A 23,749-nucleotide genomic window follows, 5' to 3' on the forward strand; every position below is an offset into this window, starting at 1 on the left:
TAGCTACATTAACTGTTGTCACCCACATTAAAGTGACTTTTGGCTCTATCTAAAACCCAGACTCACCCTCAAAGCATTACGTTTTACTACTAATAGATTATTATACCTCTAGGTATACTCATCAGACTCAGAAAGGTTAAATCTGATTGAAATTTTAAAACAAAACAAGACAATGGCTTATATTTAATTAATTTAATCATTCATTTCTGAATTGAAGTGAAAACTACTTTAATCAAAATTAAAACACTAATGATAAAGAGAAAGAATTTACAACTATATATACAAAGGCTCTTAAAATTTACTCATGGAGAAATAAAATTGCCAGTAAAATGGAATTTCTTTTCCATCTGTAAGATTGGCAAAAACGTGTAAGATCAGCAAAGCCCATGGCAGGTAACGGGTGGGGAAAGAGCTTCCTAGCGTTGCTGAAAGTGGAAACCATTTCGAACATGTTCCCCAAATGCAGCAAACATATCACACTTTTAAATGCTCTAATACTCTGGTTTCTCTTCAGATCGCATAAATCTTTCGCCTTTTATTAAATGCTCTTAGCGTTTGGCCAGCATTTATCCAAAAGGGATAACTGCTCAAGTGAATAACAAAACATACTCAAAGGCTATTTCCTGTAGCAGTGTGTATGGCATTCTAAATCAAGACACACTCTCAGTGTTTATTGCTATTACAGGTTATCATGTATACACTGCAGCCAGTCAAAGTGACTAAGTAGATATAGCCCAGCCGGCGTGGCTCAGTGGTTGAGCATTGCCCTATGAATCAGAAGGTCATGGTTTGATTCCAGGTCAGAGCACATGCCCAGATTGCAGACTTGATCCCCAGTAGGGGGCGTGCAGGAGGCAGCCAATCAATGATTCTCTCTCATCACTGATGTTTCTCTCTCTCTCCCCCTCTCCTTTCCTCTCTGAAATCAATAAAATATATATTTACAAAAGAAAAAAATGACTAAGCAAACAGAGAGAGAAAAAAGTAGTTTATGGGGTGGTCCCATTTATGCAAAAAAAAAAAGCATACAACATAGAGATATAAATAGGTAGAAATGTAAATATATCATCCTAAATAAAGTATCCTTAAGCCTATCAAAAGATGTCTGGAAGATTACCCACCAAAATAACACTAATCCTAAAGGCATTCTATTACAAGCATGGGAGGCTTGTCCTAAAACTTATACAAGAAGTTTTTCCTTCTGCAAGTTCCCTCTTACATTTGATGAAGATGGAGAACAGAGGGTTTTATTTGCTATGTGAAATATATTCATTATTTTACACTGAGGCAGAGACCCAAATACTTGCTTCACAACGGTGTCCCCACTCCCTTTTCCCACAGTTACCTAGTGGCAGAACCCGAACTAGGAACCAACTGCTCTTGACCCCCAGGCCAGGGGAACCCCATCCCCACGCTGCAACACAGAAATGTCACACTGTGCAATTTTCCTGTCACTTGATGTTCCCATGATGACAGGAGTATCATAAAAATATGTCACATTAAAATACCACCCAGTTAGTGTTATCACATCAGCCATCTCAACAGGACCCGCCCTAGTCCAACAGTCAAAGGGAGCTTCAGCCTGAAGTCTACAATGGGAAGAACAAAGCTGGTTGGACTCAGGAGTTACAAGAAAATCCATCAAGGTATTAGGCAACTATTGAATACATTAAAAGAGAAAACGACTTAAAATTCCTCATTAAAAACGCGGGCAAAGAAAAACCCTAGTGTAAACTCAGATTTCCTTTTGTAAAAAGCAGTTTGAACCCCCCTGTGTGTGTTAAGAACAGTGCTGTTCCAGACGTGCATGAAAGAAAAAAACAGATCCCGCCCATGGTTCATATTACAATACCATCCGTGCAGACCTTTTCTGAGGATCCTTTTGAAGCAAACCATCCAGCAAATTCATAAAATCTGGAGACGCTTTAGGAAGAGAAGAATCTGCACACAAATTAAGTCCCAAAAATGAAAAAAAAAAAAAGTAATAAGGAGATGAATACGTACCCTACATCAACATTTAAAGTCATGGTACTTTAAGCACATAAATTATTTTAAAGAGAACACTGAGTCTATTAATAACAATTAGGCTTCCATTTAAATAGAGGGGAGAGGGGCACAATTTTTTTTTAATATCTTTTTCCTATACTACAGAAAACTAAGTTGCGACCAACTTCTAAAATTACTTGATTGTCTAACCCCAGTAAGGATTACTGGCGTAACAAAGTCATACCCTTGTCTTCCACTAGTAATTATGCCCCATTTTCTGAGGCATTATTATTAATTTGACCAACTTTGCTTTAATATACTATGATTAGAATACTTGTAATTCCTTTTATTTTTAGCAGGAAAAATAATAAGCATCACAACATTATGATATTGTCCAATTGTCTTAATCTCCAAACTTTGCCTTTTTAAATTACACAGATACACACACACACACACACACACACACACACGGCCCAATTATCAGTCATGGTTAAAATAAGAAGCCATGAAGACAATGGCCAACAACATCCCCAGGCACTGTAGGCACTCTGGCCACCGTGTGATGAAGGACTGTGACATAAGCGAGCTTGGGCCACCAGTCGTACCCTGACCAGACCTTTGGCACCTCATTTCCAGGTTTCTTCCCTGCATAAAAACCTTTAACTTATAGGAGAAAACAATAATCAATATTGTATTGAAAAGTCATCAGAAGAAATACGAATGACTGATTTCTACAAAAAATAAGACGAAGATAATGAAAGGGAAAAAATGCAGCATTTTGTTTTAAGAAATACAGATTATTTTCAAAATATCAAGAGTTTTGTTTTTTTCACCTGGCGTGATTCTTGAAAATATCCTGTATTCCTATTTCTTCCATGAATGACTTCCAATTTTTTTTTTCTCTCAAAAACTCCCAATATTATTTTTTGTAAAGTTCTGTTTTCGTTTATGTGGCTTAAGATTCACTTTTCGCCGAAACCGGTCTGGCTCAGTGGATAGAGCGTCGGCCTGCGGACTGAAAGGTCCCAGGTTCGATTCCGGTCAAGGGCATGTACCTTGGTTGCGGGCATATCCCCAATAGGGGATGTGCAGGAGGCAGCTGATCAATGTTTCTCTCTCATCGATGTTTCTAACTCTCTATCCCTCTCCCTTCCTCTCTGTAAAAAATCAATAAAATATATTAAAAAAAAAAAAAGATTCACTTTTCTTGTGGTGTAGAGCAAAGTGCTTTATTATGTTTGTATCTGCTTTTGTTTTTCTTTCCTTAAAGTTGTTAACAGTAGATGGTTATATTAACCACAATTTGTGTGATTAAAATCCCGACACTTTAAATACTACCCTCTCTCCTTCCAAAGGCTCTAACAACTTGTCAGGGCAGCATTCTGATCATCAAGACAAGGGCTGAGAACGCCGGACTCGTTACTATGCAAACACTAACCAGGCATAACTACAAAGGACATGAGTCCAAATGAGGTAAACGACACAGAGACAAAATAATAAATAAAAGTCTGACTTCTCAGTCTGTAAGCCAGACATCTCTTGATACAGGAGGGCAAAGTAATTCGTGATTTTAAATGAGGGAAACTACTACTTTTCCATTTAAGTATCTAAAAAAAAATGGCAAAGGGAACACTAACATTTCTAAAAATATCAATTAGGGAACATTTATAAAATGTAAATTGGGAAGTTATGAATCAATAGAAATAGACAACAAAAGTGCACCTGTAGTCAGTGTAAAGTGTAAATTAACTGCATTTATAACAAAAATCCTACCTTTTGGAATAGGTGGCGAAGGAGCTTTATGAATAATCTTTTCAATTACTTCTGAAACACTTTCTGAGAAGAATGGAGGTTTTCCTGAAATTACATGAAAACTTGTCAATTAAATATGTTTGTCATCACCAATAATGCTAAAAAAAAAAAAAAAAAAAACCCAACTGCAGATAGTTCAGCATTACACAATTTACAAATGCATATATAGTGATAACTAATTATTGAATGTCTAGTATATACCAGGCACACTATGTATTTTTATATTTCTATAATTCAAAATCTGTCACCCCAACAATATACAAATTCACATATGGAATCTACCAGGACCCATGGTTTACGTGGGCTACTGGACACATGGGAATAATTCAGTCGCAGGTACCTTTGCAAGAATTTCTACTAATAAGCACAGCTCTTTAATAGTTAGGCACATTTCAACATTCCAGATCATCACGAAAAATACCTATCGGTCAAAAAGGTCCTAGGGACCTGAATGTGCCTAGACTCCAATCACTCCAGCCAAAATCATATAGACAGAAATTAGAAAAACCAGCCTTTGCCGGCTGGTGTGGCTCAGTAGTTGAGCAGCGACCTATGAACCAGGAGGTCATGGTTCAATTCTCAGTCAAGACACATGCCCAGCGGGGGACGTACAGGAGGCAGCCAATCGATGATTCTCTCTCATCATTTGATGTTTTTATCTCTCTCTCCCTTCCTCTCTGAAATCAATAAAATATATATTTTTAAAAAATTAAGTTAAAATAATAACCAGCCTTTTCACATCTTATAGGTAAAATACAGTGGGGCCTTGACTTACGAGTTTAGCTTGTTAAGGAGCTCGTTAACTCAAATTACTCTGTCAACTCAATGCAAAAAATCGGCCGAGAGACAGCTGGTATCTCAAAAAACTCGTTAGTCGGGACACTCGTAAGTCAAGGCCCCACTGTATTTACAAACTACAGATTTCACCTTTGTGTTTATCCAGCTGTGACTTGAAAATGAAGCAGACAGTAATCACCTGAAAACATCTCGTGCAGCAGACAGCCCAAAGACCAGAGGTCGCTGGCGACGGAGAAGTCGGTGCCCTTCACAATTTCGGGTGCTGTGTAAGCAAGCGATCCTAAACACAAAGTACACACAGCAGCTTCGTTAGGAGTTTGTATTGTTCCCACCACAAACCCACCTGGGAGAGACCGACAAGGTGAAAATGGGGAGAATATGCACGTGAACATAACTTCAGGTGCATTTCACACGTTTTAATGTTTCCTAATGGTACGGTTCCATTTTACCAGGATATGTCAAAATATAAACAGAGTTATTTCAAAAACCCAGCTCAGTCAGAGGTGTGGCACCTATAGGCATGTTTATCCTCTTTGAAATTAACAATTTAAATAGTCGGAAGAAAAGCAGCTCTGGTTAGAACATCTTGGACAGGATGTGTTAAGTTACGCAGCAGTTAACACCCCACATCCCCCCGGGATTTACAGCAAAGCTTATTTATCATGCAAACCACAGTGCGGCCCAGGTCAGCGGAGGGCTGATGCGCAGACACTCAAAGACGGGGCTGACGGAGGCTCCGCCCCCAGACACCCCCTCAGTCACGGAGGCACAGACAGCACCCAGCACTGCACACTGGCTCAACTACAGCTAACACCCCAGGACGCAGCTCACTGTCAAAACCACCCCCCAAGAGTGAACCCCTGAAAGTCTTCCTTAATTGCAAGTATCAGCTGCTCAACCATGTGGAACAAATAACTACGGAGCCACGAGCGTGTGCCAGGCACTGTGCCAAGTGCGGAGGACACGGCCAGGAGTGAGGCCAAACCCCTGCCGCTGATGTTCTGACGTGTGGTCAGGGACATACGGAGGTCAGGATGAGATCCGGGCTGTCAGGGGTTCCGGTGCCTACACAGCATTCGATCCTAATGGAAAACCTTAGGCCGTCGACAAAGCCATCCCTGTATCCGGACTTCTCGTCATTATTATTTTGCATCCATTATTTGACTAGCAAAATAAAAGGTCAACATCATCCCCTAACATGACCTGGGTGGCCCAACACGAGAGCTAGGATCTAAAAACTCTCCACCTACCTCGGATTCTACTTTTCATATTTTTCTTCAGTACATGTTCCCCACTATCACCTCCTCCTTCTTCTGTTGCCATCAAAGCAAAGAAATCTTCCAAATTTTCACCTTCCACTTTTGCCAGGCAGAAATTACTAAACTTCAACGTGCCGGGCCCTTCCAAGAGAATCTATACAGATTAAAAATGAACACGGTCAGCACCTGACCTGACTTACAGTTCCCTCAGCACCTCGTCATCTCACTAAAGCACTTTGAAGCATTTCTTGCTTCATCACAACTTAGAAAAGTAAATGCTTACATTTTTTTTTTAAAAAAGAAGCTGCCCCAACCAGTTTGGCTCAGTGGATAGAGTGTCAGTCTGCGGACTGAAGGGTCCCGGGTTCGATTCTGGTCAGGGGCATGTGCCTTGGTTGCGGGCACATCCCCAGTGGGGGGTGTGCAGGAGGCAGCTGATTGATGTTTCTCTCTCATCAATGTTTCTAACTCTCTATCCCTCTCCCTTCCCCTCTGTAAAAAATCAATAAAATATATTTTAAAAAAATAAATTAAATTAAATTAAATTAAAAAAGAGCCCTAGCCGGTTTGGCTCAATGGATAGAGCATCAGACTGCAGACTGAAGGGTCCCAGGTTAGATTCCAGTCAAGGGCACATGCCCGGGTTGCAGGCTCGATCCCCAGTAGGGGACGGGCAAGAGACAGCCAACCAATGATTCTCTCTCATCACTGATGTTTCTCTCTCTCCCTCCTCCCTCTCCCTTCCTCTGAAATCAATAAAAATATATTAGAAAAAAAAAATTTAAAGCAGCTAAAGAAATCCAACATTTTAATAATAATGGAATCAAATATTAAACTGTTCGCTCTCAGATGTATATAATGAACACATCACATACCCACAGAGGGAAACCTCGGACTCTTAAGAGCAGTGTATATGGAGCAACCTGACACTGAGGGAGGATCTGAAAGCACAACCTGTCAGGTGTTGTTCATATAATGTATGGCTAAGACTAAGGCTCTGAAGTTAGAGACCTGAAACTCTCACAGGCAATCTGACCTGGAGAATCTACTTACCCTTCCTAAATCTCACTCTCTTCCCCTATGAAATGAACAAAGCACACTTAACTCTGCAGGCTGTGGTAAGGAACAGCTGAGGTTACGCGTGCAAAGGGCTTTGAAGAGTGATTGGCATGTGCTAAGTGCTCACGTCTCTAATATAAGTTGTGACTAGAAGTTATCTGTGGAGTTTGAAACCATGCCAGGAACCAGTGTCCTGTTACTTTTTTTTCTCCGGAGCCATTAAAAATATTTATGGGAAGTTGCAATGAGTCAGCTGGCTTTTTGTTTTTAAAAGCAATTTAAAGTTTGCCCTTAACTTCTAATCAGGAATACTAAGGATGCCTGTTACAAGTCCCCAGTGACTTTAAACGTGTTTGAGCACCAGAAGCCCCTGGAAGATCTGTTAAGAAGAACTACTAGTCCCTACTCCCAGAGTTTCTGATTCCACAGGTCTCAGATGGGTCCAAGAACCCCCATTTCCAATGAGTCCCGGATAACACTAATGCTGCTGGTCCAGGGAACACACTTTGAGAACCACTGAGAGGGGTCAGCAGTTTTTTTTAAGTTAGTAAATCTTTCAGACTTTGCAAGCCAGAAGGTCTTTGTCCTGATTACTCAACTCTGTAGCCACCAACAATATAGAACGAAAGGGCGTGGCTATGTTCCAATAAAACCTCGCTTACAGGAACGGGCATTCTGCACAGACTCTGCCAACCCCAGATCTGGAATGAAAGTTACATTACGAGTCAGCCCGAGTGTCCCATTACTCGTATAAACAGCTGACACTAGACCTCATTAAACACCTCCCACACGGGGGTTGGCACGCCTCAGCCCCTCGGTCAAATCCCAGCCAGCACCTGTTTCTGCACAGGCATGAGCTAAGAGTGGTTTTATATTTCTAAATGGTTGGAAAAAACTGCAATAAGATAATATTTTTTGATGTGAGAATTATGTAAAATTCAAATGTCAATGTCCATGAATAAAGTTTTATTGCAACAAGCCACACCTGTGCATTTATATACTGCCTATGGCTGCTTTCAGGCCTGTAACCACAATTAAATGGCTGCAGACTTCAGGCAAGTATATGAATATTTCAAACAAGGATTTTTATCTGTTACAAGGAGTTTTATGGATTTTTTTAAGGTTTAATTGTGTTCTCATACAGACGGCTTCTAATAATGTTTAACAAGGAAACATTCAATTTTCCATCTCATTGTATACACATTAACAAAGGGACAGTAGCAACTCAGAGCCAGAATCAGTACAATCCCTAAGAGTACGTACTTGTAAAGATAACTGATGCCTGATTGAGGGCACACTGTGCACCAAAAAGTGTCCCAGAAGCTTCTCCTAAATACAACATATAAGCCTTACACTCACCCTGAAATTCCCATTTTTATATTAGAGACAAGAAACTAAGGCAGAGAGAGAGAGACAGGAATTTGTCCATGGAACAGGGTTCCTAAATGTTAGTGTCAACTGTGACCAGGAAACTCAGCAGGTTTCATGACAACTACACTGAAGCACATTTAGTTATGGATGATTAGCTTAGCCCAAAAAGAAAATATATGATCCATAATAGCCAAAAATTCCATTAGCAAACTAAAGTAATGGCTCATAATTGTGTACTATAAGAATTAAGAATTATTTCATAGAGCTATGGACCTCACCATTCACAGTACAGGTCAGCAGCAATAATAATTACTCACAGAACTCTGAAAGGAGGGGAAGCTCTGCATTCTACAAGGACTTCAATGGGTAGCTAACTAGGTAGCTAAAATACAGTTTCCTTTTATTAAAAAACTAGGGGCCCGGTGCACGAAATTCGTGCACTGGGTGTGTGTGTGGGGGGGGGGGAGTGTCCCTCAGCCCAGCCTGCCCCCTCTCACATACTGGGAGCCCTCAGGCATTGACCCCCATCACCCTCCAATCGCAGGATCGGCCCCTTGCCCAGGCCTGACGCCTCTGACAGAGGTGTCAGGCTTGGACAGGGGACTCCCATCTCCCCATAATCAATGGCTCTGGCCCCCGCCCAGGCCTGAGGCCTCTGGCCCAGGAATCATGCCTGGGCAGGGGACCCCCATCTCCCTCTGATCGCTTGCTCCACCCCCCGCCCAAGCCTGACGCCTCTGACCCAGGCTTCAGGCCTGGGCAAGGGGACCATCATATCCCCCCAATCCCCGGCTCCGCCCCCCACCCAGGCCTGATGCCTCGGCCAGAGGAGTTGACCCTCATCACCCTCTGATCACCAATCACCGGATCGGCCCCTTGACCAGGCCTGAGGCCTCCAGCAGAGGTGTCAGGCCTGGGCAGGGGACCCCCAGCTCCCCGCGGTTGCAGGCTCCGCCCCTGCCCCTGCAGGATCCCTCTGGCCTAGGCGTACGGCCCGGGCAGCTGGGACCCGCAGCTGCAGCAGCCCCGAGACCGTGGGCTTCGCTTTAGGCCCAGGCAAGGGACCCCTAGCTCCCGGGACTGCCAGCTTCGACCGTGCCCAGCTCCCATCGCTGGCTCCACCCCTACTTCCTGCTATCACTGGCCAGGGCGGAAAAGGCACCTGATTCTCCGATCATGGCTGGGGGGCAGGGCAAAGGCGGCCGCCTTTGCCCTGCCCCCCAGCTCTTAGTTCCCCCCTGGGTTTCTGATCACTGTCAGTGGCAGGGGGCTTCTTCCTGCTTTCCCTTTCCCTCCCTGCATTGTGCCTACATATGCAAATTAACTGCCATCTTGTTGGCAGTTAACTGCCAATCTTAGTTGGCAGTTAATTTGCATATAGCCCTGATTAGCCAATGAAAAGGGTATCGTCGTACGCCAATTACCATTTTTCTCTTTTATTAGATAGGACTAGTGGCCCGGTGCACAAATTCATGCACATTGAAAGGAAATTAACTGGTAGGAATATTTTAATATTGCTATTTGCCCTTTCTCCATAATAGAAGTGTCAACCAAATTCATGATCGACAATGACAGATGGAAACATAGGTGTGTGATTGGCACCAGTGAGTGCTTTATATGTATCACGCATGCATGAGTCAACTTAGCCTTTTATAGCTATAGAACAAACTTACTTAATTAGACCTGCTTTCTGATTTAGCTAAACTTTTTCCAGCCCAGTGAAGCACCCCAAGTTCTCTTTTGGGTAATTGTCAGCAACACAGCAGTAAATATCAACACGAAGCAGATTATTATTGTAGATCACACAGGGAGAACAAAGGGTAAAATATTTAACTGCAGCAGTGTTTGACTATATTCTGTGCAGTGAAAACACCTGAAGTCATTTTTAAGGTCCACCATTTCCTACTTCTTTTCAGTCGGGTCAAGTTTCTAAGCTTTCTAAATCTCTGTTTTCTGGCTAATGAAAAGAAAATAGGATTCCACCGAGTCTCCTATCTACCTACTCCAGGACTTCTGTGAGGATCAAATGAGATGAGGCACGGGAAAACACTTCACAGACATTTGGTTAAAGTGTAAAATGTTCCCACCTGGCTATAAAGTAAGTCATGTTCCTGGGCTGAAGAAACCAAGGAGGCTAGTCACTAGGTGGGCATTGCTATGTGATATCATTACCCAGATGGACACTTAGCATATTAGCCTTTTATATATAGATGTTAACACAAAATTTCAAGGTGTTCTATACCTAAAATTATATCTAAAAATAAACGTACCATTGAGAAAGCACCGTTAACTAAGGCACAAGCGATTAGGAAATCAAAATATTCATGAATTACCTTCCCAGGAGAAAGGTCACAAAAGAGAATGCCAAGTTGATGAAGATGATGCAATCCAGTAATCAGGTCAATCCCAAAGCTTCTCACAACATCTTCCGGGAGGTTTTCATCTTGAGCAATGACCATTTCTAAGGAACCACCTGCAAGTCGATTAAAATCACCCATTTTAGCCCCCCAGCATTACACGGTGCCTCCAGCGGGCTCCATGGTGGGAGACACTGAGCATGAAAAACATGGTCACATCAGGACCCCTGGACAGCCTCGCAGGGGAAGCACACCTGTGAGGGAGCACCATGGACAAGCGCCCTATCAGACTATCACAAACCTGCGTCCCTGCTCCAGGCCAGCTCAGGGGACCGACTGCTCAGTCTGCACGCTGGTCAGTAAGGAGGTGGGTGGGATGCAGGGAGTGACAATCACCTGGTGCTGTGATGTCTCACTCCGGCTCCCTCGGGAAATGAATGGCTGAAAAGATTTGTGGGAAACACTAACACAAACTGCATTTACATCACATTAAGCAAAGCATAGTCACATTTGCTTCTGTACAAAGTTCGGTCGCATTCTGCAAAGTACTGCTTAGCAAAAAAGATGGTGCCTTTCCTTAACCATCAGAAAATCAAACCCTGACGAATTAAATAATGGGCCTAAGGCAGTCACGTGGGGAATTCTATTTCTATGCCCTTCGGAGGTCCCGGTCACATTTCTATCATCTCAGTGCCAGGAACAAGCATGGGGTTTTTTTGTTTGTTTCTTTTTTTTAGGGTCAAGATTAAAGCAAGAGCCAAATTCAGAGACAGTGAAGTCTCTGCTGGCATCTCGAAGTTCAATCAGAATTACCGCGACAAAGCCAGCAGGTGTTTTGGGTTTTGTTTATTTTGTCTTGCTGGGTGAGGAACCGCGGCAAACACAGGCATAAATTAAAGTTGGGTTATTACACTGGTCATGGGGCAGAAACAGCAGCTGAAGCAAAAAAAGAAGCAAAAAAAGTAACTCGGAGGAAGTCCCCTGCTCACCTCACCTGTGGGCACGTCTGTGGAAGTAATTTAGAGCACAGCACCCTACTAATTCAGAAAATGAAATGACAAAATTATTCTATGATTCAGTTTTATAAATTCCAAGTGCCAACAGGTAAGACTCATAAAGCTAGACATAACTACAGTGTGCCTTAATATTTAATGATTCTCTATTTTCCTCGGCGTATAAACAGGAGTACACTAACCATGGTACTTGTTACGTTTTTTTCCCTGAAGACACTGGCACTAAAAGCCCAGATAACATCTACCGAGGTAGTCACCCTTCTCCTTGTACATCAGTGATGGGGAACCTCTTCAGCTCGGCGTGTCAGCATTTTGAAAAACCCTAACCTAATTCTGGTGCCGTGTCACATGTAGAAATTGTTTGATATTTGCAACCATAGTAAAACAAAGACTTATATTTTTGATATTTATTTTATATATTTAAATGCCATTTAACAAAGAAAAATCAACCAAAAAAATGAGTTCGGGTGTCACCTCTGACACGCGTGTCATAGGTTCGCCATCACTGTCCTAGAGAGCTGTATCAAACAAGAACTAACATGTGATCTCTGATTACACATAGGTGATGGTAGCTGTTGATTCATCCTTGTACTTTTCCACATTGCTTAAGTTTTTATAAAGAGCAGGTATTCGGTTCATAAAAAAAAAAACATTTTATAAACTAATAAGCTAATTAATAGCTAACTGACCTAAAATACTTTGTTTCTATTGAATGGAAAACGTTATTTGATAAATTAATTACTACTCAAAAATATTTCTAAGTTTTCACATAAGTGATTTGGTAATATTTTATACCAAAGTAAAGTTAACCCCAAACTGAATATTATATAAATCTTCCTCTTGTCAAATATCTTAGCCCTTCCCCTTCCCTAATATCCACTGAACAACAGATTTTCAAGTTAACATAGTCAACAGTATCAACATGTACCTGTAAAAGAAGAAAGGAAAATAACAAAACCTACATCTGACGTTTTTTTTAAAACCACATACCGTGGCTTACCTGTGCAGAGTTCCACTACCAGCCAGAGATGATTGCTGGTTTCATACCATTCGTGAAGGGTTACGATATTCTGGTGTTTTATTTCTTGGGTGAGACGGACCTATAAAAACACACAACATACACACTTTTTAAGAAAAGTTCTTAAAACCCTTGCATCTATTAAAAAATACCTAAATAACCCAGCCAGGTGTGGCTGAGCGTCGACCCAGGAACCAAGAGGTCACCAGTTCAATTCCCTTTCAGGGCATATGCCTGGGTTGCAGACTCAATCCCCAGTACAGAACGTGCAGGAGGCAGCCAAACAATGATTCTCTCTCATCACTGATGTTTCTCTCTCTCTCTCCTCACTTCCTCTATGAAATCAATAAAAATATATTCTAAAAAAATAAAAAACACCTAAATATACAATCAGGAAATGGATAAGAAAATAATAGAATTCATTGGGTGGAATTCTTTATGGACATCAAAATGATGGTTATGAAGGCTGGTCACATGGAAACATACAATCTTAAAAATGATTTTTTTCAAAACTTGTGTAATATAGTTTTGTGTATTTGGGGTAAATATAATATTGCAAAAGAAATATTATTCATAGGAAAATGGCCAAAAGGTACATATCGAAAAAGCTATTGTAGCCCTGGCTGGTGTTGTTAAGTGGTTAGAGTGGCGATCCATGCAACAAAGGGTCTCAGGTTCAATCCCTGGTCAAGGGCATGTACCTGGTTCACAGGTTTGATCCCTGACCCCAGCTGGGGCACATACGAGAAGCAACCAATTGATGTGTCTCTCTCACATTGATGTCTCTCTATCTACCTCTCCTCCCTCCCTCCCACTCTCTCTAAAAATCAATTGAATAAACATCGATTGAGGAGGAACAAAAGTGAAAAAAAAAGGCTAAGATGGTAAATGTTGTGTTATGTGTATTTTACCACAATAAACAAAAAAGTTGAGGGGGGGGAAAAAGTCAGGTTTGGTCCAAGGAGCCTGGGCTGTACAGTGGCACAGCTAATTCAAACCCAAGTCACCCTCACCCAAAGTACCTTCCTTTGAAAAGCTTCAGAATCACATACTCAATTTAAAAGTAAATGAATTAATACAGACCATACTTTCCCCGACTCTCACCAAAACAAACAAAACTCTTACGCTGTTAATGACGTGGGCGTGTTTATCAGTCATGAGTCAGGACTGGCGGCACTAAACAGGCACGAGAGGTCGCCCAGTCGATTGGAACCGTGGCACCTGCTATAGTGAGTCCCATGGCTTCTACTTACATCCTGCTGATTCTACCACACCAGAGCTGTCTTTCGCCGGAGGGAAGGAAACATACTTGACTTACCCAGTTCGTTATTTCAGGCCTTTTGCACTTATCTGTGCAAAAAACAGCTACAAAATTGATTGTTCCCTTCCGTCGCCCCTTATAGACAATGGTCCTGCTTCCTCTGCCGATCTCCTCGTACAGAACGAAGTTTTGCATCTCCGGGCCAACTTTTCACATTTGACAGAAGGACAGCCGAATAGCATCTCCAGCTCCTAAAATGTAAACAAAAATGACACACATAAACGCAAGCCAGTCGTATGATTAATTAGTCCAGGATATTTAATATGTAAATAAATCTAATAATTCTATAAAGTCATAAGATTCACTGGTATGCAACCCCTACAAGTAAGTGTTGCATACCAGTGCCTTTCTTTTTGTAGGATGAAAAAAGATATGGGAAAAATAAATAAAAGAGACAATTCACAAACCAATATTCAACTTCCTAAAGATCTTAACGAAAACAATGAAAATGACAGCTGTCTCCAAAACAACACAAATCATGAGGTGAATGCAATTTCAGGCAGTGTATCTTGGTACCTTTGCTACAATGGGAAGCATATCTGTAGAGAAAGAAATGAAACAATGTACGCAAAAATACTCCATAAACAAATATGGAAAGGGCAGCATTTCCATCTACTCCACAGAGACTGTACAAATCAGTATTATTCGAAGCCAGAGCTCAGCAAACTACTGGTTCCTGGGCCAATTCAGCCTGTTGCCTGTTTTTGTACATCAAGTTTGATGGGAGCACAGCTATGCCCAATTCATTAATATATTGTTTAAGGCCACTTTCACGCTACAATGTCAGAGTTGAGTAGTTGTGGCAGAGACCACGTGGCCTGCTCACACACTCAAATGTTTACTATCTGGCCCTTTACAGGAAGTTTGCTAAGTCAAGATTTTTAAATATATGTTTTAATATTTTCATTGATTTCAGAGAGGAATGGAAAGAGACAAAAAAAAAAAATCAATGATGAGAGCGTCATAAACCAGCTGCCTCCTACAAGCCCCACCTGGTCGACGCTCAACCGCTGAGCCAAACCAGCTGGGTGATTAAATTAAACAGCGTTAAAATGAAGAAGATACTGAACCAGATATAAAGAGACCCTACTTAAATGATTACAAATTGGCTACATTAGGATACATCCAGATAAAGGAGCTTCAGTGTTTATGCAAAATGAATAATTGATTCCTCGGACTCCAGGTGATTCTTCTAAGTTATCTTCCAAGTTTGAAATTCCATGAATTTAAGATTCTTTTTGACTCAGTCTAAGGGCATGCCTCACAACAGACTTCCCACTATGAATTTTTAAAATGTTATTACCTCATAAGCTGTAAAATAACACACAAATACAGAAAATCCCACAAAATAGAGTTTACTGAATTATTGTAAGAGGTACACCGCTGTCATCACCACCCGGGTCAGGAACAGCACTTGGTGGCCACCCCAGAAATCCCTCCATGAGCCTAAGGTAATCACAGCTTCTCCTGCTCCCCAAAAGTAACCGCTCTCCTTACTCTCACAGTTATCACTTCCTTGGGTTTCTTCATAGTTTTCCCACCCACGTGTGTTATCCCAGACAGTTTAGTCTTGCACGTTTTCTAAAAGCGTGGTGCATCTTTTCTCTCTCTTTTCATCTACAAGTTCACCTAGCTATCATCCGAAAAGCCAGAAGTCAGAGCACATCACACCTACAAGCAAAGGAGGCATTTACGAGCCAGGGGCACGCAGGTGAAGACCGGGATCCACCCCTCCATCATCCCCGCCGTTTATCTCCCGCGCTAGCAGCATCAGCGACACCTGGGAACTGGGTAAAAACCAACTCTCGCGCCCCATTCCAGACTCTGGAATCAGAAACTCTGGAATCCGGGCGTGGCAAGCAGTTTTAATTCGGCCTCGGGATGCTCGCTCACCTTTGCGAACCTCGGGCCGTGTCACCCTTGCCCCAAGACCCAAAAGGCGGCCAGGCATTTTGCTAAGTCCTTCAACAAGTGCGCCTCCTGCAGCACTTTACAGACCGACTTCCCTGCAGGCTGAGCTCGGTCTGACTTCGGGCCGCGGGATGGCGGGAGAAGGAAAAAGAGTGAGTAGGTGGGCAGCGCCCCTCCAGACCCACAGTCTCTACCGCGTCGGCTGAGGGAGTCCCGAATCCAGACTTACGCCCCTAAAACTGCCACTCGCCGGGTCTCTGGGGGAGATGCCACCGACCAGCCAGACCGCTCCCTCTGGTGCGCAGGTCTCGAATCCTAGCCCCCCTCGGGACGGGTCCACTGGCCCCAAGCCGGGGGCGAAGCAAGGGAGCAGGGCGGGACGCGCGGTAGCAGCGTAAGGCCGTGAGCGTCCGGCGCCCCTCCGCGTTTGGATTCGCCCATCCCGTCTCCAGGGCAGCACGCAGAACGCCAGAAAGAGCGCGGGGCTCTGACTGGCTGAACAGTTTCGGTTCCTATTGGCTGGAAGTGAGCGGCTAGAGCACCTCCCTCAACCCAAAGGGCCTCGCGCCGAGCCTTCGGACGAGTCCACCGACCCTGGACCGGGGCAGAAAGTGGTGGAGGGAGGCGGGCTCTGAGCGTCAGCGTCCGGCCTCGCGAACTGAGCACCCCTCCGCATTTGGACTCGCCCATCCGTCTCCAGGGCAGCACGCAGGACGCCGGAAGAAGTCCCTGGCGCTGAGTGGCTGAGCAGTTTGAGTTCCTATTGGCTGGAGCCCGGAAGTAGGAGTCGGTGACGGGCGGTTCGTCCATCCTTTTGCGGTGTGTGCGGATTGGGGTCTTGGGCCGATCAGGAGGACCTACCTGGGCTGTAGTGGCAGATTTGGGGGCTCTGGGGCCCTGGGCTCTCGTCATTTCTTTACTGCCCTCTCCCGGTTTCCTTTCGTCCTTTTTCTTCCAACGCCCTCCGGAGCCCAGGTGGACGTGGGTAACCAAAGGCTCAGAAGCCTGCTCCTCGGGTTGCCCACCCTTTGGAAAAGAGAAGGCTATGGATTACTTCCTTCTTGTACCTGAGAAAACAGACCAGAGCCTCTGATCTCGAGGTGATTGCTTGACTTGGGAAGCTCCAGGCCCTCAAATCCAACCACCAGATACCTGAGCGCCAGCTCCCCACTTCCTTCCATTTACGTTAGCGCAGTTTTTCTCAAACTTTAGCATCACAATCACCTAGCGTGCTTGAGAAAGCATTTCTGGGCCCCACCCACAGAACTTCTGATTCTGTAGATCTCGATGAGCCCCAAATGTTTGCAGTTGTGTCAAGTCACCAGGTGAAATAGATGTTGCTGATAAGGGACAAACTTATCAGAGACACTGTGTCTCTGATCTCAGGTGAAACACATGCCCTGTTCTTTGACTTCTAACCCTTCCTGCCTTCTCAGTAATCTTATTGTCAGTTTTGTGTAGAGCAGTGGTTCCCAACATGGGCCCCACGGGGGGGGGGGGGGGGTTGGAGGGGGCAATTTGATTTTTAAGGGGGGCAGTTCGAGAATGAGTTAACAGTGAATTTTTTGCATTTCTTATGGTTCTAGGGGCCTCATATGCAGTATATAAATATATATTGTAGCCAGAACCGGTTTAGCTCAGTGGACAGAGCGTCGGCCTGCAGACCAAGGGGTCCCGGGTTTGATTCCGGTCAAGGGCATGTACCTTGGTTGCGGGCACATCCCCAGTGGGGGGCGTGCAGGAGGCAGCTGATCCATGTTTCTCTCTCATGGATGTTTCTGGCTCTCTATCCCTCTCCCTTCCTCTCTGTAAGAAATCAATAAAATATATTTAAAAATATATATATATATTGTAATATATTTATGGATTTCAGTTCTCTGATATGTTTTGAAACTTTGCTATTTTTTCATATCACTTTGAATTATGATTTTTTAACAATTTCTTAGTGCTTTCTTTCTCAGTACTTCAACTGCCCTTTTGTTCTTTTATTTTTCTCTTTCCTGGAAGCTTGTTTAGACCAAGTTAATGGCCTTTTAGGCTTCCTCCACGTGGATAGGAGTTCACTTTTTGAATAATAAGAATTATTTGTCACGGGGAAGAGGAGCATCAGGATTTTAGAGATGCTTAGGTGGGGCATGGCCCAAAAAAGGTTGGGAACCAGTGGTGTAGAGCAGGGGTCCTCAAACTATGGCCCGTGGGCCACATGCAAATACAAATATTGTATTTGTTCCCGTTTTGTTTTTTTATTTCAAAATAAGATATGTACAGTGTGCATAGGAATTCGTTCATAGTTTTTTGTGTTTTTTTTTTAATTATAGTCTGGCCCTCCAATGGTCTGAGGGACAGTGAACTGACCCCCTGTTTAAAAAGTTTGAAGACCCCTGGTGTAGAGGCACACCTCATTTTATTGCATTCCACTTTATTGCGTTTCACAGGTGTTGCTTTTTTTTTTTTTTTTTTAACAAGGCAAGACCCTCCAGCAAAATGACTGGGGCTTGCTTTATTGTGCTACTCCCTTTATTATGGTCGTCTAGAACCAAACATGCAATATCTCCAAAGTATGCCTGCACTTAAAATGTTATATGAAAAACGTTTCCTCATAGGTCACCCCCTAATTAATGGAGACATAAAATGAGATTTGGACTAGTTCATTCCAAATTTTGATAAACAGCTTAAGTGTTAATGTCAGAAACTATCAAATCCCAGTACATCTTAGCCTAGGTTCCCTGGATGCCTCCAGCCAATACATGAACCTGCTAAAATGGTTAGAATCTTATGAGCATGTGCATTTTTCTGGCTAGAGAGGACATGGGTTTGCTCAGATTCTCAAAGGTACTAATGATCCAGAACATTTTAAGTTACCCTGCTATAAACTATCTTGAATTATAAGCCCAGATTTTTTAATAACAGAATTAATCATGCTAGCATCTATCACACGTGTTGTAGCACCTCCCAGGTGGATTAGATTTTTCAGGGAAATCATGTGGGGTTTTTTTGGGGGGGGCGGGGGGGGTCACTTCTTGCAACAAATTTCTTAAGGCTTTCATTTTTACCATCTTATCTCCAGCACATGCTATTTGCCTCTGCCCTGCTTCCCCTCATGTACTTGATAGCGCTTTCGTCTTCATTCCCAAAGCCCATGTTACTGTGTGATACAGACTTTTACTAACATAACAGAGGGAGGTTACAGCACAGAAAGGAAACAAAAGTGAGTGTTAGACGTGGTGGTGGCGGTAAGGGTGTTAGAAAGCAGGCACTTTGACATGACTGATGGGAGAGCACTTTGTCAATATCTGTCAAAATGACAAATGCACATCTCCACTGACCCGCAAGTCCACATCTAAACATTTGTGCAGTAGGCATGCTTACAATTGCAAAATGGCACAAAAGTATCCATCGCAGCCTTGTTTGTAATTTTAAAAAATTGGTAACAACTCAAATGTCCATCAGCAGGAAACAGATTAAATTAGAAATAAATGTGCTCTTTGTGTATGATATGAAAATATCTCTAAGATTTATCATTGCAGAGAAACACCGTGGCGCAAAACACATAGTATAGTATTACTACCATTTGTGGAGATAAAAAAAAAAAAGAGGGGCAAATATATATATGTAGATGTTTGCATATATGAGCCAAGAACAGTTCTGACATCTGAAGTAAGCTGCTAACGCTGTGGAGGGGAGGTGGGTGGGTGCAGAACTGGGTATCAGAGATGCAATTCGCACAGTTTGCATTTGGAACCACATACCTACTACCTATTCTATCCGTACATCATAAATCTTAACTGAATATATTTCAAAATTATACACACATGTTTAATATGTATGTGTATGTTTATGTGTATATTTACATGTGATAAATTTTATGTGTGTGCACACATATAATGTAAATGGACAAAATGGAGTGTGGCACCTTTTGTTCTGCACACCCGGAGGCCTCCTTCCCGCAAGTCGCCATGCACCACCCTCCTCCCTAGGACTCTGCCTAGAGCTCTGTTTCCCTTCTCTCCTCTCCTGCGAAGCCCAGAGCTCTCCTTCATTATAGATCAGTTCCTTCATATGCACATTAAGGTCTGTCTCTGGCTTATTGGTTTTGTTCTGTTCCGCTCTCTATTTTTGAATGAGTTGGAGACGGTTCTTAATAACTTGGGTGTTAAAATTTTATAATACAGCGGGAAGAAAAATGATCTGCAGAGAAGGGAGGGGCGGAGATGACAATAAAAACCTAAAGAGGGGAAATGGTGAGGACAAGGCAGCGCAGTGTGTGTGACCGGGAGTCAGAGTCGAAGCCCTGAAGCACTGAGCTGCACTAACAGCCAGGCCATGGCTGCAAAACATCAATTCACGAGAGAAAATGACATCAGAGTCTGACATCATGACTCTGGAGTCCGCATCACCCTAGGGCAGTGGTTCTCAATCTTCTGGTCCTTTAAATACAGTTCCTCATGTTGTGACCCAACCATAAAATTATGTTCGTTTCTACTTCATAACTGTAATGTTGCTACTGTTGTGGATCGTCATGTAAATATCTGATATGCAGGATGGTCTTAGGCGACCCCTGTGAAAGGGTCGTTCGACCGCCAAAGGGGTTGCGACACACAGGTTGAGTACCACTGCCCTAGGAGCAGGCGCAGAAGGAATCATACCTATTACCCATCCATTCATTCGCAGATACATACTGAGGGCCTCCTCTATGTCAGGAACTACATTAGCTCTGGAGTCGAAAGCAGTGAATGAAGAGATAGTATCCTTCCTCCTAGAGCCAACTGAAAGGAGAGAAATATTGTCCCTGGAGTAGAATGTGTAGTTGGAGAATACTGGACACTAATACCAGGGGTCCCAGAATCTACTGTGGCCCACCAATCAGAATGAGACTGCGGGGTGTTAGGCGATAAATGAGATTTGTCAATATCCATCTCCCTGTAGGCCCGGCAGGACTCCAGACCTACCCAGCGATTATTCAACCAGGTCCTGAATGTGGAGTTGAGATACAGTTAGCAGCGCAGAGTATATACGCCTTGAGCTGTAAAATGTGGGCCATTATGGTTAAAAGGGCACTCCTCTAGCTACTCCTACCCACTGAAATAGCAAACATTGCCTCCACGTGGGATCTGCTACTATCGGAGGTTGCAAGAGGCGTGAATAACACTTCCCATCACATTCCTATTTAATCATCAAGATCGACAAGGACACAAGATCCTGAAAAATGACCCGGATTACCACAGGCTTCATCAGCTGGTGATGTAAATTGCAGCTGCTCTTCCAGAGATGGTCTCCTCCCTGGAGTAATCGGCCCTCCTGGCATCTGGTATGTGACTTATTTGGCAGACGCGGTTTTCTCAATTCAGGTACGTAGCAAACACAAAAAGCAGTTTCCTTTCACCAGATAGAGCAGGGGTCCTCAAACTACTGCCCGTGGGCCACATGCGGCCCGCTGAAAACATTTATCCGCCCCGCGCTGGGTGTTTTTGCTGCTGCTGCCTGTTGCTTAGCAGCCAACTCGTCCCGGCCTGCAGTGCGCATGTGTGGAATGTGCCCCTGCACCATTCAACTCCCCTCCTTCTCTCTGTCTCTAGACTCCTCCTCTCAGTCTCGGGTGTGATCCGAGGAGTCACGAGCTTGCCTGTGCAGAGCCTGCTGCTGCCTGAGGACCAAGGTAAGAGCAAGTTAAGATTTTTTTTTTTTGCAGTTAGGAGGTCTATTTTTTTTTTTTATTTGGCAGTTAGTAGGGCCTTTTTTTTTTTTTTGAAGTTAGGAGAGCCTTTTTCCAGAATGAAACATCTGAAATCTCCAACCAGATCTAGACTAACTGATGCACACTTGCATCACTTGTTACGACTAATAGTGACAAATATGGAACCGGACATTGACCATCTCATTAGCCAAAAGCAGGCCCATAGTTCCCCATTGAAATACTGGTAAGTTTGTTGATTTAACTTTACTTGTTCTTCATCTTAAATTGTATTTGTTCCCGTTTTGTTTTTTTACTTCAAAATAAGATATGTGCAGTGTGCATAGGAATTTGTTCATAGTTTTTTTTTTTTAAACTATAGTCCGGCCCTCCAACAGTCTGAGGGACAGTGAACTGGCCCCCTGTTTAAAAAGTTTGAGGACTCCTGCGATAGAGTGAGTAGTATACCTTTACATTTTCCATCATCAGTTATGTCCACTCTCCAGCTCTGTCCCCAGGTTAGCCCAGAGTGACACTGGCCATCTCACCATCCCACAGAACATCACGAGGAGCGCTGCTTGTGAATTTGCCAAAGAGCATCCTCTCTTCACCAGGTAACTCCCTTTGAGAAACAGGTCTTGCCTGGTTAGGGGGCCCTGGTAGATACCATTGGACCTCAGGTGCCCTGGGGATATGAGCTGCTTCTCATGAACTGAGTTATATGATGCACAAAGCCATAAAGATGGGCGTGCCCAATGTCACCACGTCACTAATTGCAGGTCCTGATGGTACTAGTAAATTGCCTGAGTAGGCTGGTTACACCCCCAGCATGCCTACCTACTCTTGATCCATGTGAGCACCACCCCATCTGATGGCTTTTTCCTCCTGGGCAGTTCCCTTTGACCGGCTGACTAAGGAAGGAAAATGCAAGCCTGGCTGACAATGTTCTCTGCAAGGTTTCTTGGAACCAACAAGGAATGGACTGCGGCATTTCAGACATGAATGACAAAGAGACATGGCTGTGGAAGACTACAGAAAGAAAATCCTTCCAGTGGGGGGACTTTTGAATAGCAAACCCACTTTTCTGGGAAGAGAGAAACACTAAAGCAGAGAGCAAAAAGCTTCATAGGCAGGGACTAATGGCCACAGAAGTGAGAATCCCTAAGTCATCGTTCCTCTCTTATATTCCCGATACACTCAATGCAACAGTCCCCCTTCCACCCTTCCATTCTGCCCTTCCCAGTCCTTCCATCATGACCTCTGGGTTTAAAGACCCCTGGCTGTCCCCTGAAGACATTGCTTCTCCTGCAGCCCTCTCCAGGCATGGCTCTCTTCTCACCTCAAACGGTTTTTCCATTGTCCACCTCATCCTTCTTGCTTTCACTTTCCCAATCACTACAGCGACTCTCCTGTGTAGACTCTCTGCCCCCCTCTCTTTTTTAAAATGTATTTTTATTGATTTCAGAGAGGTAGGAAGAGGAAGAGAGAGAGGAGAGAAACATTTATGATGAGAGAGAATCATGGATTGGCTGCCTCCTGCAAGTCCCCCAGGCATGTGCCCTTGACCAGAATTGAACCTGGGACCTTTCAGTTTGCAGACCAAGGCTCTATCCACTGAGCCAAAACAGCTAGAGAGAGAAACCTCTCTTTCTTCATTAAGCTCATCTGAGGAAAAACAACCTTGGTTCAACCCACTTTCTCCCTCTCTTTTATGTCAATATGCGAGCGGTTGTGGCTGGAGAGAAACACAGTCCTGCTGATCTAGCGCTGCTCTAAATTCACAACCGCCAATCCCACATGGCCTCTCAGGCCTCCAGGAAATCCGACATTTCCTTAGACCCGTGGTCGGCAAACCTCGGCTCGCGAGCCACATGCGGCTCTTTGGCCCCTTGAGTGTAGCTCTTCCACAAAATACCACGTGTGGGCGCGCACATACAGTGCAATTGAAACTTCATGGCCCATGCGCAGAAGTCAGTATTTTGTGGAAGAGCCAGTATTTTGTGGAAGAGCCACCCTCAAGGGGCCAAAGAGCCGCATGTGGCTCGCAAGCCGCAGTTTGCCGAGCCACAGTTTGCCGACCACTGCCTTAGACAAATCACTTTTTCCCAGGGAGCTGATTATGTCACAGCTTCTCTCTCCTCCAACCTCTGAATGTCTCATCACTTTCAGCAGA

At 43.6% G+C, this 23,749-nt stretch overlaps 1 protein-coding gene and 1 long non-coding RNA gene across 5 annotated transcripts in view; one reads left to right on the forward strand and one right to left on the reverse strand.

Moving 5' to 3' along the window:
- Window positions 1–16,346, reverse strand: part of ULK4 (unc-51 like kinase 4) — a 251,617-nt gene extending 235,271 nt beyond the window's left edge. Inside the window, exons 1-8 of one of the 2 annotated variants that reach the window (XM_059664478.1) lie at window positions 15,888–16,346; window positions 13,992–14,185; window positions 12,656–12,755; window positions 10,619–10,758; window positions 5,847–6,009; window positions 4,775–4,876; window positions 3,760–3,843; window positions 1,866–1,941 (exon numbers count right to left, since the gene is read on the reverse strand). In XM_059664478.1, coding sequence (XP_059520461.1) covers window positions 1,866–1,941; window positions 3,760–3,843; window positions 4,775–4,876; window positions 5,847–6,009; window positions 10,619–10,758; window positions 12,656–12,755; window positions 13,992–14,129 — 803 coding nt within the window. In that variant the 5' untranslated portion in view covers window positions 14,130–14,185; window positions 15,888–16,346. Of the gene's footprint in view, window positions 1–1,865; window positions 1,942–3,759; window positions 3,844–4,774; window positions 4,877–5,846; window positions 6,010–10,618; window positions 10,759–12,655; window positions 12,756–13,991; window positions 14,186–15,491; window positions 15,661–15,887 lie in introns of those variants that run through there. The other variant, XM_059664479.1, reaches the window with a different exon arrangement.
- A 191-nt stretch (window positions 16,347–16,537) lies between these two features.
- Window positions 16,538–23,405, forward strand: LOC132215745 (uncharacterized). Of its 3 annotated transcripts, none has more exons than XR_009448603.1 (3): window positions 16,538–16,724; window positions 20,832–21,213; window positions 22,470–23,405. It is a non-coding gene; the product is annotated as an uncharacterized LOC132215745 (long non-coding RNA). The 3 variants fall into 3 exon arrangements; XR_009448604.1 differs by having other exon boundaries at window positions 21,085–21,213; XR_009448602.1 differs by having other exon boundaries at window positions 16,685–17,005; window positions 21,085–21,213.
- Window positions 23,406–23,749: the final 344 nt, after the last annotated feature.

Source organism: Myotis daubentonii, chromosome 14, assembly GCF_963259705.1.
Source record: "Myotis daubentonii chromosome 14, mMyoDau2.1, whole genome shotgun sequence".
NCBI classification, from domain to species: domain Eukaryota; kingdom Metazoa; phylum Chordata; class Mammalia; order Chiroptera; family Vespertilionidae; genus Myotis; species Myotis daubentonii.